The sequence below is a fragment of the Monodon monoceros genome, unplaced genomic scaffold (genome assembly GCF_005190385.1).
Source record: "Monodon monoceros isolate NGI ecotype Baffin Bay Population unplaced genomic scaffold, NGI_Narwhal_1 Super_Scaffold_12, whole genome shotgun sequence".
Taxonomy (NCBI): Eukaryota; Metazoa; Chordata; class Mammalia; order Artiodactyla; family Monodontidae; genus Monodon; species Monodon monoceros.
Window position 1 is genome coordinate 77,491,752 of NW_021703768.1, and position 15,200 is coordinate 77,506,951.

Genomic DNA, 15,200 nt, shown 5'->3' on the forward strand with positions numbered 1-15,200 from the left:
TGATGGAGCCATGGGGATGTGCCCACTACAGCTAGTAGCTCCCTTCCTGACCTGCATCATCCACGTGGTAGCCACTAGCTACACGTGGCTGTTTATATTTAAATTAATTAAAAAATAATTCAGTTCCTCAGGTGAACTATCTACATTTCAGGTACTCTACAGCTACATGTAGCTAGTGGCTACTGTTCCGATGATTAGCACCAATGTTATAGGACATTTCCATCAAAACAAAGCAGAGAGTTCTGTGGAACAGTGCTGTAACCATGCTTCCAAACCCAGGACCCCAGAATTCTCTGACCAGCTGGCTCTGAATCTATTTCCCAGATCTGTACAAGCCTCTTTCCTGGGTCTGTCCTCTTGAAGGTGGACTGCATGGCTGGTGTTTGCACCCCTAGTCCTGAATGGTGGCTGAGGGGTGACTGCATATGAGGAGTTGGGGAGGGGACAGTGGATGGAGCTTGGTTGTATAGGTGTGGATGTCTGCCTGTATGCACCAGCCTCCTCAGGTGAGCAGGTGTATGTTGGAGGAGGGGGAGAGAAGAGGAGGGGTGGGTTTCGGTCCCAGGAGTTAGGGACCAGCTCTCCCTATGCTGCATGAAACTCCGAGGACTCTAAGAATTTAAATCTGAGCCTGGCTTTCCAGGCTTTAATGATGACATACTGGTCAAAGCAGGAGGATAGAATATATTTTACATAACAGTTTATTTTCTTGATTTACAATGCTTAAATATTTAGGTATGTGGTATGTGGACCTCCATTTGTACTTTTGCCCCAGGCCTCATACGCCTAGAGCTATGTAAGTGCATGTGGTTAAGATATTTAATTTATAAAATAAATGATGTATTTCAAAGTAACTTACTCAGGAAAAAAAGTAGAGTGCGTGTGAACTTTCCTAGTTGATATGGGTATATGTAGCATAGAGCCAGATCTGTTCTTGCCTTGAATTTCTCTAGTATTAGTTGCTGTGGTTGCCCACAAGATGGTTATTGGCAGTCACACAGTTGTACTGCTTGGCTTTCTTGATTATTCAAGAGAAAATACAGTTCCTGCTTGATTGATAGTTTATTTATGTTTAGACAAGGCACAATCTGTTCTACTTGAAAGATTTTTGTCTTTTTTTAATAAAACAAATTGTTTAAAAGTGTTTGCTAAAGCATACATGTAGTTGGTACTGGCATTAAAAACACTTGGCAGATGTAGTTTGGGGTACAAATAATCATGTCAGATACATCATTTCGTTGGAGCTTTAATTAAAATTTGATTCATGTTTTAGTTGGAGTATTTTATGATTCAAGCTTTAAATCAGAAGACAAGTGAAAAAATGAAGAAAAGGAAAATGAGCAACTCGTTTCACGGAATTAGACCACCTCAGCTTGAACAACCAGGTGCATTTATTAGCCAATGTCTAGACATTCAGTTGATATTTATTGTAGATCATTTCACAAGTCATAGCAGTTGTTCTCAATTTTGAGTGTGTTCGGGACTCGTTTGGCATTTTGATTCAGTAAATCTGGGATGGAGCCTGAATCTGATTTTTAAATAAGCTTCCCAGATGATTCAGAAGCAGGTGGTACCTGGACCATATTTTGAGGACTGTTGTCTTGAAAACTTGAGCCTGTGTATTCTTAAAAATAGTGTGTGTGGTAGAGAGCTCTTCTAGATTATAGTCTAATGAGAAATAACCAAATGTAATGCATGAAACTTGAGTGGATCCTGGTTCAATAAAAACATCTAAAAGATGTTCTTGGGACAGTTGGGTAAAATTTCAATATGGACAGGAAATTAGATGATATTATGGAATTACTGTTAATTTTCTTATGTACAATAATAGTATTGTGGTTAATAGAAGAATGTCCTTATTTTTTAGGAGATAAATGTGAAAGTATTTAGAACTGAACTATCCTGATGATTACAACTTACTTTTAAATGGTTTGTGAGTGAGAGAGGGAGAGAGAAAATCTAGAGATAAAGCCAAAAATGACAAAATATTAATAATTATAGAATTTAAGGGCAAGATATATGTGTGCTAATTGTATCATTCTTTCAACTTTTTTGTGTGTTTGAAAATGTTCATAATACAAGGTTAGAAGACAATAGTTAAAAATAAATAAAATTACATCAACTGCTATCAGAATTTTTTTTTTTTTTTGCGGTACGTGGGCCTCTCACTGCTGTGGCCTCTCCCGCTGCGGAGCACAGGCGCCGGATGGCGCAGGCTCAGCGGCCATGGCTCACGGGCCCAGCCGCTCCGCGGCATGTGGGATCCTCCCAGACCGGGGCTTGAACCCGAATCCCCTGCATTGGCAGGCGGACTCTCAACCACTGCGCCACCAGGGAAGCCCTGTTATCAGAATTTATTGCATAATTTTGTGATAGCAATGGTAGACTAGTACTCTATTCAGGTCAATTAATTATGGATATTATTTTTAAAAGGTACTTGATAAATATTTGTTGAATGAATGAATGTAAGTTAACAAACCAGGAAAGTATAGATTTGTACAGGAAGTCAATTCCAAGTTTTAAAAAATGTGAATACATAGACCGTTAAATTGACTTTGCACTTTGTGGTGTGCACAGTGAAAGGGGCCACATGGTCTGTTATGTAGCAAACACTGGAGCCTTAAGTACCTTCTGGATGAGAAGAGGAGTGGGGAATAGCCAAATAAATAATATTGACAGATAATTTCTTAGTTCTTATTAATCAAGAAGAGAAAACATACCAGTTCCTCAGAGAAAGCAAAGCATTTCATGTCATTTAGCACTAAAAGGGGTTTCTCCTGTGGGTCTTCATTTGGGAACGCTAGGTGGGATAGTGGGCAGGGCCTTCAGGAGTGTCCTGTCAGCAGTACAGCCTCAGCTTCCACAAGGCTGTCTCTTGTACCCCTTCCAATGGGAGAGATGTGGAATTGCACTGATTGTAACCCAGGGTCTAGTCTGGGTTCACACTGAACATAACCCAGTCTGGGTACACATTTGTTCTGGTGCTGACTTGTTCTAAGGACAGATCCTGGGCTCTGGGGCACATGGTTTTCAAACTGTTCTCAGACTTTAAGGGTCTGTAAGGTGCCTCTGGCAGTGGAGAGGAGGCTGGGTAGGGTACAGTGCAGAAAGAGTCTGCCTCCCAACCTACCTTGTTGTTGTCCATTTTGTAGACAGAAGTTTTGCTTTAGAATAAAGAATTTTTATTCCTGAAGAAGTTTGAATTGCACTTGTTTAAATGGTTGCATAACCTTCAAGCAACCCTTCACAGATCACACTGTCCTCAGCGCAGCTGTTGCAGAGAGTTCACAATTAGGACCTATGATGAGGGCCTAGAGTGTGGTCCTCTGTGTGGAGGTCCTGCATTGATGGAGGCTAATCTAATTTTGTTAGCAATCACGCTAGGAAATGGAAGGTAACATCCCCTCTTGGAACTCAGGGAGCCTAACGGCAATCTCCCTGAGGTGTGCTGAGGGGAAGGAGCTGGTTCTCGGGCAGTATAGTGTTTTACTAGGAGGAAAAAAAAATTTTAGCATCAGAATAAAATGTTCACGATGGTTTCAAACAGTAGAGGCTAAGACTCTGAGCCCTAGCTTTGAACGGCTGCAGTTTTAACAATTTATCCCTCCACCTCCATTTCTAGTCCCAGAAAGAAAACAACTTCAGATGTGAGGTTGGGTTCTTCAGAATTTATTCAGTAATTTCTTTGAGTTTTTTTATCAGGTGAAAGTAAAGGATGATGGCAACCAACATACTAAAATACAGTATTTGGAGAAAAATTTTATTTTGGGACACACATAGTGAGAAATGCTCTTTATGGCATTAGTACATTTTTCATTTGCACTACACAAAGTAAATACAGTATTTCTGTGTGTCTGTTTTAATCCCTGGATAGTTAGTTTATATGTGTTCATAATTTGATTAAGCTATACAGAAAGTGCTGTTTTATAGGTCAAAAATGGCCAAATATTGGCAACTTCATACAGTTCAACCTAATAATACTAAAAAATATTGTTTTGTTGTGTTTAAAATAAACCGGAAATGATGGGGGCCCATAGACCTAAAGAATAATTTGTTATTTTTTTTCTTCTTTGAAACAGAAAAAATGCCTGTCTTGAAGGCTGAAGCATCACATTATAATGCTGACCTAAATAACTTGCTGTTCTGCTGCCAGTGCGTGGACGTGGTATTTTACAACCCAGATTTAAAGGAAGTGGCTGAGGCCCACAAGATCGTTCTCTGTGCCGTCAGCCATGTTTTCATGCTGCTTTTCAATGTGAAGAGTCCTGCTGACATTCAGGATTCCAGTATCATCCGAACTACCCAGGATCTCTTTGCTATAAACAGAGATCCTGCGTTTCCAGGTGCTAGCCAGGAGTCTCCAGGCAACCCACCCTTACGAGTCATTGTTAAAGATGCCCTCTTCTGTTCTTGTTTATCGGACATTCTGCGCTTCATTTATTCAGGTATCTTGTCAAATGGTTCTGGCACATTCTCATAAGCTTTTGAAATGAAGTATGGCCTGTGGTCTCAGGTATACTGGTTGGTTTCACGTTTCTTTTCTTCCTACCATCTGAGGTGACGATTATACATGAAGTAGTATTTGCTTTATCGATAGGAATTGGTCCAAGCTTTCTGTCTCTTTACAAGTTTCCTTGCCTTGGTTTTAAATCTACTTGTAAAAACAATAATCTCTTTTCCTATTGAACAGCTATGTTAGTACTTTATTTTTTAAAAACTCCAAAATGTGAAAATAAAAGAATTTATTGTCCAGTTTAACTTTAAAGAAATAAAATACTTCAAGTATATATGAAAATAAGTGTCTTTAGCTACTTATTCATTTGTTTTGTTTGTTTGACCCAGATTTTGGAGGGAATTGAGGAGAGAAGTTAGCATGGTAATTGCATTCAGTTTAGCAACTAGAAACAGTTGCTAAAGTTAGTCTAAAGTTAGTTCAAGCTGAGATCTGATCAACTTTGACTATGATTATTTTAGACTTTACTTCTTTTATTTACTGTGCTCTTTGTAATATTCAGCTTATCAATTGTTTTTCTTCTTGTCCTTTAAAAAACTGAGTAGCATGTATATTCTAAAAATTAGACTCTTTATGAGTTATTTTAGCAGATGAACTAAAGGTCTCACATCTAAGTGTCCTATATAAGAATGGAAAAGCATGGATGTAAAGTGATTTTTAAAGTAAGCATCTAAATATACATTTTCTGAAGATTTCGCTCTCTTTTTTTTTTTTTCTTTCTTTTTTTTTTTTTTTTTTTGCGGTATGTGGGCCTCTCACTGCTGTGGCCTCTCCCGCTGCGGAGCACAGGGTCCAGACGCGCAGGCTCAGCGGCCATGGCTCACAGGCCCAGCCGCTCCGCAGCGTGTGGGATCCTCCCAGACCGGGGCACGAACCCGCGTCCCCTGCATCGGCAGGCGGACTCTCAACCACTGCGCCACCAGGGAATCCCTCTCTTTTTAAAAAAATATTATTTATTTATTTATGGCTGCGTTGGGTCTTCGTTGCTGCGCGCGGGCTTTCACTAGTTGCGGTGAGCGGGGGCTACTCTTCGTTGCGGTGCGTGGGCTTCACTTGTCGTGGAGCACGGGCTCTAGGCGCGCGGGCTTCAGTAGTTGTGGCACGTGGGCTCAGTAGTTGTGGCTCGCGGGCTCCAGAGCGCGGGCTCAGTAGTTGTGGTGCACGGGCTTAGTTGCTCTGCGGCATGTGGGATCTTCCCGGATCAGGGCTTGAACCTGTGTTCCCTGCATTGGCAGGTGGATTCTTAACCATGGCGCCACCAGGGAAGTCCCAGATTTCTCTCTTCTTTAATTTTCTTTTTCTACTTGGAATCATGTGCTGATGAATTATTAGGTTGAAGTAGATCCTTCTCTGCAATGTGTCGGGCGAAACATTTATGATCTGTTTTTAGACTTCAGAATTGGAGATTGATGACAAGTTTATAAAAGTTTGCAAATAAAGAAAAAAGTATTATTTAGCATCAAAGATTTGGGTAGCCTTCAGTTGAAATGATTGATGTTAAGATTTCCCTTTTTTTCATTTGGGTTGTTTTTAGTTTTAAAAGTTAAAATAAAAATTAATGGTTGTGAAAAATACAGTTGCAGCATGCAGATTTAAGTGGATTAAAAATATACATATTGGAGTAGAATGTGATGGTAGATATTAAATCCATTGTTCAGTGAATATTGGCTTGGAAAAGGCATAAATAACCACTCCTAGAGAGCATACCAGCACAGTGCCTTCAGCATGGAGGCTTCTCTGTAAGTGCTGGTTGAACTAGTGAGTAGACTCTAGTAGCTGTGAATCATACGAATAAACCAGATAAGTTAGAGACTTCATTTAGTACTACGGATTTTTATGTTTAAACTTAGAATCTCACAGTTCAGAATTTAAGACTAATTTTGAAAAACCAAAATGTTTACATGTTAAAGAAAAAAAAGTCTTTAATGATATGTCAGAGAACCATGAAGGAAGTGTTTGGCTTTTCTTTTCAATGAGTTTGCTGTTGAAATTATAAATTATTTAGCAAGTTTACCACAGTATCCATTAAACACTTTCAAAGGCACACAAACACTTTGAGGTCAGTTTTATCCTCTTTAATATGGTAGCAATAAAATAGCTAGATGTCTCTCCAGTGACAGAACCTGCTTGTCTTTCTCCTAGGGAGTAATTTTTTTAAAAATTGTAAAATTACTACTTGCAGATGGAAAAAAGGGGGAAAGAAAAGAAAAAGTTATCCTCATCCCCCAGTCCCCTTCCCCAGAGTCCATTATAACTTTTTCATGTGTTCACTCTAATGCATTTTGAAAGAAATTAATATATTAAGAAACTTGCATTAATGAAAATGTAATTTTTGGTGAGTGCTGTTTTCTGGGAACCACAGATAGTTTCCATGGCTGGAGCACAGAGTGGGAGGTGATGGCTGGAAGGAGCTGAGGCTGGCAAGGCCAGTGGGAGCTCTTCCTGCTGTCCTTAGAAGCTGATCTAGAATTTTATGCATGATCTGACTGGGCTTTAGAAAGATCATCTCTGGTGATGGTGGGAAGATGGAATAGAGCAGGCAAGACAGGAGTCCAGTCAGAAGGCCCTGTCATTCTGGAGCTCAGCCTTAGGAAGGCCAACATTCTGACAATAGGTAGTTGGTTGGTCTTGCGGCTTGTCCATCATCTGGACCGGTGCTTTTCAAACCTTAAAGTGCATACAAGCCACCTGGCGATCTTGTTAATGTACAGATTCTGATTCAGTGGGACAGGGGTGGGGCATGAGGTTCTGCCTTTCCAACAGTCTCCAGGCAGTGCTGATGCCATGGATCACAAGTAGCTGCAGCACCTGCTCTTGGAAGAACTGGGACCAGCCACAGCGGATAAGGGCCTGGAATTCAGCCCAGAGGCCCAGGAGAGGAACCCAGTTATTAGTCTCAGGGCACAGGGTCAGAATGGAGTCAGCTGCAAGGCTGACTGATGCGGAGCTCTCTGGAACTGGGGCTGTCTGTGCCTTCTTGTAGCCCCTGCCTGAAGTTGGGGAAAGTGAATGCTTAGCAGTTGGGTGGAAACTAAGTGAGCCTGGGAATAGTGATTAGAGGGCAGAGGGGCCTGATGGCAGGGAGGAGTTGCTGAGCTACAAGCCCTTGACCAGTTCAGAGCTCAGGCTTTGTATTCTGATACGGAGCTATTAACGTTTCTGCTTTGAACTCTGCTTGTCCGTGACCCAGTCAAGAGGTGGTGTCTGGTATGACCAGGGCCACAGGCCATTGACCTGGGGCTACAGGGAGACCCGGATGTGGGTTGAGGAAACGGGAAAATAAATGCTTCAGCAGGTACCTGTTAATTATTCTTTAATTATTTACAAAGTATAACCTTAGACTCAAGCAAAAATGATATTGTTTGCTGTGTTTAAAAGACATTAAAGCTATATTCGCACAGTAAAGACAATTTTGAAAAATGCAGAAAATTTGTTAAGAGAAGAAAAATCAACCAGATTCCCATTCTCAAATGTCTAAGCGTTTATTGATGTTTTGTTTTACCCTTTTAGTCTTTCTGAATAGGTTACTTTATTTATTTTTTTTTAATTTTTTTATTTTTTTGCGGTACGCGGGCCTCTCACTGTTGTGACCTCTCCCGTTGTGGAGCACAGGCTCTGGACGCGCAGGCTCAGCGGCCATGGCTCACGGGCGCAGTCGCTCCACGGCATGTGGGATCCTCCCGGACCGGGGCACGAACCCGTGTCCCCTGCATCGGCAGGCGGACTCTCAACCACTGCGCCACCAGGGAAGCCCTGAATAGGTTACTTTAAAAAAAAAAAAAAATTTTTTTTTAATCAAAGCAAACTAAAATATTAAACCTAATTTTTTTTTTCTTAGAGACTTCAATAAAGAGGCCAGGCTTGTGTGTTTTGTTTGTTTGTTTGTCTTATTGTTGTTGAACATTTAAAAACTTTTGAACAGAGCACAAGTCTTAAGACCCAGTTACACACTGGTTTCCTCACAGCAGCCCAGGCCTGCCCGCGGGTTATGTAGGGAACCGCGGAGGACAGGAGCCAGTTGTACTCACGTCAGTTGGGCTGGGATACACAGGCAGAACTCCATGACAGGGCGTGCTTGGGAATATTTGCCCTGAGCAAAAACATGGGCTGGAAAACCCTATTAAACCTATCTCCTGCTTTGTATTTAAAAAAATGAACCAAATTACAAAGACTGTCTTAATTCTTTTTAAATAACATGTTTCTTTTTTTTTAACCTTTAGGAATTTGAAATTTTGTAGGTACTGTGTCACCATGGACGTTTGGGGCCTGTATTTAGGAAGGGCCTGTTTAATCCTCTGGTTAACACTTTACCCATATAATAAAGGGTGCTGTTTATTTTCCTATTCAAATTTCTGAGCAAACAGATACAGTGAAAGTGTGTATGTTTTGCATATGTTAATTTCCTCTTGGAAACTGCTAAGACTGCATAATGTCTGAGTACTTAATGACTAACACTGAGGGAAGAATAATCTGAAAAGTGAGGCCAGTGGTTTCCTGGTCTTGAGGAGTAATCCTTAAATGGTGTACAATTGTAACATTCTTATAATACACTACACAGTCTTTATGCCGGCAAATTCCTGAGTCACGCGATCTCAGATGGTGAGGAATTGAAGCCTTTGTAAGAGCCTCAAGAATTTAGCTTTGAGCTCTTCCTGCCACAGATGGCCCTTAGAATTTCACATCACTTAATGAAATGCTGCCAGAGTAAATGAATCTGTGGAAATGAGCAGAGTATTCTCCAGCTCCTGAAGTTTTTCTGCACTGCATGAAAACACAGCTGAATGCACACGGGTGGACCATGCTCTCTAAGGGTCTAAGTAAATAGGTGCTCTGAGAAGTTAACTAAAGAAAATCACAGTCAGTTATGCACGACAAGTTCTAGAACTCTGCTGTACATACAACATTATGCCTATTGTTAACATAATGTATTGTGTACTTAAAATGATGTTAGGAGGATAGATCGCATGTTAAATGTTATTACCACACACACACACAAAAAGAAAAGAAAATCTTAGTCTGACTATTGCTTTATTAGGACCTAAGTGTCAAAGATGGTTTGATTCGTATTTCTAATTATGAAAACAGCCCAATCATTAGAGTGCCCTTATGAACTAGTCTTACTTTCCTTTTCAGTTATTGGATCTTTCTGTGTCTGTTCTCAAACAGATTGGTGGACTGTAGAGATTTACCTGCTACTAATCCCATATATTTAGATTTGATGCTTACTTTCTTTCAGATACTCTTCTGAATGAAGATATATTGTATAGATGTTCTTTAGTTAATATAATTTTACTTTTAAGAAACAATATCTGTGCTGTCCTTTAACATGCATGAGTGTAGACAGTCAAAACTACATACATACACTGTTGCATGCCACTGACCCTGTTTTTTTTTTTTTTTTTTTTGCGATACGTGGGCCTCTCACTGTTGTGGCCTCTCCCATTGCGGAGCACAGGCTCCGGACGCGCAGGCTCAGCGACCATGGCTCACGGGCCCAGCCGCTCCGTGGCATATGGGATCTTCCTGGACCGGGGCATGAACCCGCATCCCCTGCATTGGCAGGCGGACTGTCAACCACTGCGCCACCAGGGAAGCCCCTGACCCTGGGTTTTGATAGTGGATGAAATGTCTAAAAGAAGAGCAATAGTTGTCAGCTCTCAATACACATTAGAATCCCCTAGGAGGCTTTTAAAATTGATGTCCGGGCCTCACCCCAAGAAATTCTAATCTAACTGGTCTGGGGATAAAACCTCCTCCAATGGTATTTTATAAAAGATCTCCAGGTAAATGTAATGCACAACTAGAGGTGAGAATCACTGGCATAGAGTGAATTGTCTTGATTTGAGGTCCCTTGGCTTCTAAGGGGTTCTTCTACTCCTAACATTTTTAAAAAATATTTTTAATTACCTTTTTTATTATTTTTTTAACATCTTTTTTGGAGTATAATTGCTTTACAACGGTGTGTTAGTTTCTGCTTTGTAACAAAGTGAATCAGCTATACTCCTAACATTTTTGTACAGACTGCAATGTCTGTATGTGCATTGGAAATTTTCGGGAGTGGTGAGCCAAAAATTTATCAGATTGTGAAAAGAGTACGTGACTTTAAGTTGAAAAGTATTAGTCGAGGAAGAGGAAAACTACTACACTTCGCTTCTGTCAGCATTCTTGTCAAGGGCAGGTAAGGAGAAGTTAGGCAAACATGCTAAGTACTGCAGGGCTCAGCTGTAATGAGGCCTGAGAGCAACTGGACTGTCAATTTGACTCTTCCGATGAGCTTTGGATCTCCTTGGTACAGCCTAGCTGCAATTGCCTGATCTCATTGGTTCAATAAATGTTTATTCTGTGTCCTCTCCACTCCCCAGTATTCATGAAGGCATCTGGCAAAGTTCTGGGTACATGAAGGGAAACATCAGAAGAGCTAGATTGAGAGTAGATAGAAAAGGATCTCGAGTTACCCAGAGAGGTGAAGCGACTTGCCTAAATTAACACCAGTCATTACTGGCAGAGATAAAACTAGAAACTGGGTCTCCCAGTTGTGTCTACACCTTTTTGAGTTATATTTTTAGGAGTTAGGACTTTCTATAAGCCATGGGATGGATAGGGGTAATCTCAAAATACACTTTTGGAAATATATCAGCATTGATAACAAGATACATTTGATGGGGAAAAGGCCACCCGGGAGCAGGGAGGCTGGGTAGGAGGCTGCTGTAGGCCAAGTGAGAGGAGTGTTTGGGAAAAAGGAGAGCTTTTGCTGACCCTGTGTTTTGTAAGACACGGAGGAAAAGGGGCTGACAGAAGCGAAGTGAGCCTAGAAAGAGATGGCTTGAAAGTGGGTTGGGGTGAAAACAAGGGAGGAAGGGACCAGGTGGGGTGATTTTTTTCTAATGTCATGGTTGTGTAGCTCATCAGAAAATTATCGAGTTCCCTTCTTCAGGTTGGTTCTGTAGACTTGGCTATGGAACATCCTACTCTGGCCCTGACAATGCATGAGACCTTCTGAATACATTCTGCTCCTTTGCCTGATGGCAGTGACTACTCTCCATGATGAGTATGATTTAATCCAACCTTAGAAAGGACCACAACTACTTCTTACTCAGGGCAAGTAAATAATTTGGGTTTGGACCACTTGTGACGGGAACTCATATACTAGCCACTGCTGTTATCACTAGCTGATCACCTACTATAAAGAGATAGTAGCTGTTCAGGAAGAAGGACTCCAGGTTTTGAGAAATAATTTAGGTGAAGGCAAACTTTTTTTTTTTTTTTGCGGTACGCGGGCCTCTCACTGTTGTGGCCTCTCCCGTTGCGGAGCACAGGCTCCGGATGCGCAGGCTCAGCGGCCATGGCTCACGGGCCCAGCCGCTCCGCGGCATGTGGGATCTTCCCGGACCGGGGCACGAACCCGTGTCCCCTGCATCGGCAGGCGGACTCTCAACCACTGCGCCACCAGGGAAGCCCCAAACTTTTTTTTTTTATAATGTGAGAGCTGTTTAAATGTTTTAGTGTAATTACATGGATATATATTTGATAAATAAAGATTAAAAGGAAATACTAAAAAAAAGGAACATTGATACCTAATAAAAGATTTATTTTTATTCCTGCTCTAACAGAAAATCCAATGTATATTAATTTTTTCACAGGCGCCTTCCAGTGGGAAGAATTGGAAGAAGATATCAGGAAGAAGTTTAAAGATTCTGGGGATGTTTCAAATGTAATTGAGAAAGTTAAATGTATTTTAAAAACACCAGGAAAGGTAAATTAGTTTATTGTAAGTTAGATTACTTTGACTTCTCTGAATTATAACTGATATACTATGGATGAATATACTGAGTCGTGAGGAGTGTCAATAATATATAGTTTTCCTTAAGTATATTTTTTTCCATTTAAATATTTTAAATATAAACATGATTTCTTGCTATCTGTGATTTTAATTCATGTAAGAATTCAAATATGTGTGAGTCATGTCTTTAAAATGTTGGTTTGTGAATTCCATTCTCTGCGACATTCCCCTGGGGCTCTGGGAATATGCAATCTATGTCAAGAATGAAGGGCTGTTGAATTTGTCCAGTTACAGTTAAGCTTACTGTGGGGGGATGCCTTCTCACTGCTCACGATTTCACTCCAAACAGCTTTCAGGGGCAAGGCAGTTTCTTTGTGTGTCTTTTTCAGGAGTTCTGAGAAATCTGTTTGACTAGGTAGACAGTTAAGGATTTGTTTCTCACCTAGTATAGATTTAAAATTATACATTAGGTTCAAAGATTATAAAAATGTAGACTTCGTATATGGTCATAAACTTGTACACATGAAAGCTCTAGTAACTGAGATTGTGCAGAGTCTATAAGGGCCTTAAAAGTAGGTTTGTTAAATTTTAAGATGACTGCATTATACAGTTTAGCCAGTGTATTCTTATTTCAGATTCTGTGATAAACAAATTGGCTACAGTAGATAAAAAAGGTAAGTTGTGTGCAATGCTTAGCAGAATATAGGTTTATATTAACTGTAAAAAAAAGATTATTTCTTTAATTTTTATACAGATGACTGTCAATTCTACCACCTAAGTTTATTAACAATTTAATATTTTAAAACTGCATCAACTTTTATAAAGACTCCCAACTATTCTTTAATTGAGAAAATGATCTCTCTCTCTCTTTTTTTTTTTTAAAGAAAGTAACATGGAATTAAGGGGCAAGACCTTTCTTTTCTTGTTTTAATAACACATTGAAGTAGGTACACAGAAGCTGTCCAGTTGTACAGGTGTATGGCAGGGTGGTAGCTCTCTTACAATCTAATTCAACTAAATAATTCTTTTGTAGAAACATGCACATAAACTTGCATTCTGCTTTTCATAAGTTCCCTAGATTAACTTGTTCATGGACCAGTGAAAATGTACATCTGTATTCTCTGCAAACTTCTGCCCTCGCATTTTTTTTCAAACTCAAGACGTAGGTGAGAGTTCCCTGGTGGCCCAGTGGTTAGGATTTGGGCTTTCACTGCCATGGCCTGGGTTCAATCCCTGGTCGGGGAACTGAGATCCAACAAGCCACGTGATGCAGCCAAAAAAAAAAAAAAAATTCAAGGCATAGGTGACAAGGAAATCTGTTATACAGATTCATAATCTGTATATATCCATACCTGAAATAAATCTACACATATTCATGATGTACAAATTCATAAGCTTTATATAAATGGTTAGGATGGAAGTGTTGCCTTTTGTTTTAAACCTGAGCCTTTCCTTGGGTTGGATTCTGAACACAGTCATTCCTTTGAGTACCAAGAATAAAACAGATTCTTCTGGGGACTATATTATTCCATGAAATTGAACTAAATTCCCTCCTTTGCAGAGGAGGACAGAAGAGTTCTTCTGTGGTTTCTTCCTGTGCTTTCTCGGGTAAGGGTCTCTCTCCTGCATTGAGTATTGGGAATCAGGAAGTAAACATTTAACTTGTGAGTCTGCCGCAAATAACCTGTGGCTTTGAGTAAGTCTTCTCAGGGCTTTTTATAAAATGAGGGATAAACTGGCTGATTTCTAAAGCCCGTGCTAGCTCTCAGGTTCTGGTGATGCTTTTTCACTGTTCCTCTCCTTTATGTGTGGCAGTCACAAACCCTCTCCATGAGTTCCTTCAATGTGTATTAAAGTATATTGTGTGTAGGACCTGAGACTATAAGAGCAGGATTTGTATGATCCTGTTTTGGTTGTCTGTTTTGCTCATGGATGTCATTCTGGAGTGTATGTTCTTCTTTGGGAGGAAGGATAACATTTTTTCCTTCTCTCCAGACATTTTAACTTCCCACCATAGTAGATTAACCCAGAGTGGGGAGTAGGTGCCGTTTATTCTTATTGCTAAAGTTGTATGCTTGATTATTTCTTAGGGATAAAGCTTTCTGAATTCCCTACCTAGCCAAGCAGAGGGTCAGAGTCTGACCCAGGCTGAGGTTCTGAGCGTCAGCCAGGGAAATGGATGATGGGTGAGGGAAGAGCAGCTGGCCCTCAGTTTCTGGGGTTGGCAGAAAGGATTGTCTGAAGGATCACAGAAAGGATAAACAAAGCACCAAATCCTGAGTGGGGAGCAGAGGAAGGCTGGAAACCCCAAGGTCAGACATGGTGTTCGGGGAGCCTGCCAGTTAGCAGTTGTGAGAGGACAGATAGGTGTGGTCAGGGGACAGGTTCTTTACAGCTCCAGGTTATAGATGCAGGCAACCTTTGATAATCAAGATTCCAGCAATGACGACTGTGGGCAGGAAAGATATTTAGGATTATAAGTTTGCAGATTAAGACGGAGACGAATTAATCCATCACTCTCAGGTGTTTTAATGTTGGATCTAGTGAGCAGTGGGACATGGTGTGATAGGTGAAACATGTTTTCTTAATTACAAATTAAGTTTTGTGTGTATATTTTCTTAATTAGTGAATAAACAAGCAGGTTGTATATGCAAACATATTTTACTAGGTGTTCATATGAGATTGCACTACTGTTGTCTGTTTCCCAGCTAACAAAAGCCCGTGGGGGTTCAGGACCACACAGCTTCTCAGCTGTAGGGTCGAGTTTTCACTTAGCCAATTCCTTCACCGCCCTGAGTGCTGCATAGGGCAGTGTTGCTCATTGACAGGTAGCAGATATAGTTCTTGAGGGTAAGTTTCCGTGAAAGCTGTGATCAGAGATGCCATAGAGTAGATAATCATTACTTC

The 15,200-nt window shown here is 40.6% G+C and overlaps 1 protein-coding gene across 2 annotated transcripts in view; it reads left to right on the plus strand.

Annotated features, from left to right (window-relative positions):
• The window catches only part of RHOBTB3 (Rho related BTB domain containing 3), a 53,621-nt gene that overhangs the window by 19,831 nt on the left and 18,590 nt on the right, over positions 1-15,200 (plus strand). For both annotated transcript variants that reach the window (XM_029216447.1, XM_029216448.1), the window contains exons 5-7: positions 1,274-1,385; positions 4,080-4,445; positions 12,154-12,266. In XM_029216447.1, the coding sequence (XP_029072280.1) occupies positions 1,274-1,385; positions 4,080-4,445; positions 12,154-12,266 (591 nt within the window). The remainder of the gene's footprint in view (positions 1-1,273; positions 1,386-4,079; positions 4,446-12,153; positions 12,267-15,200) is intronic.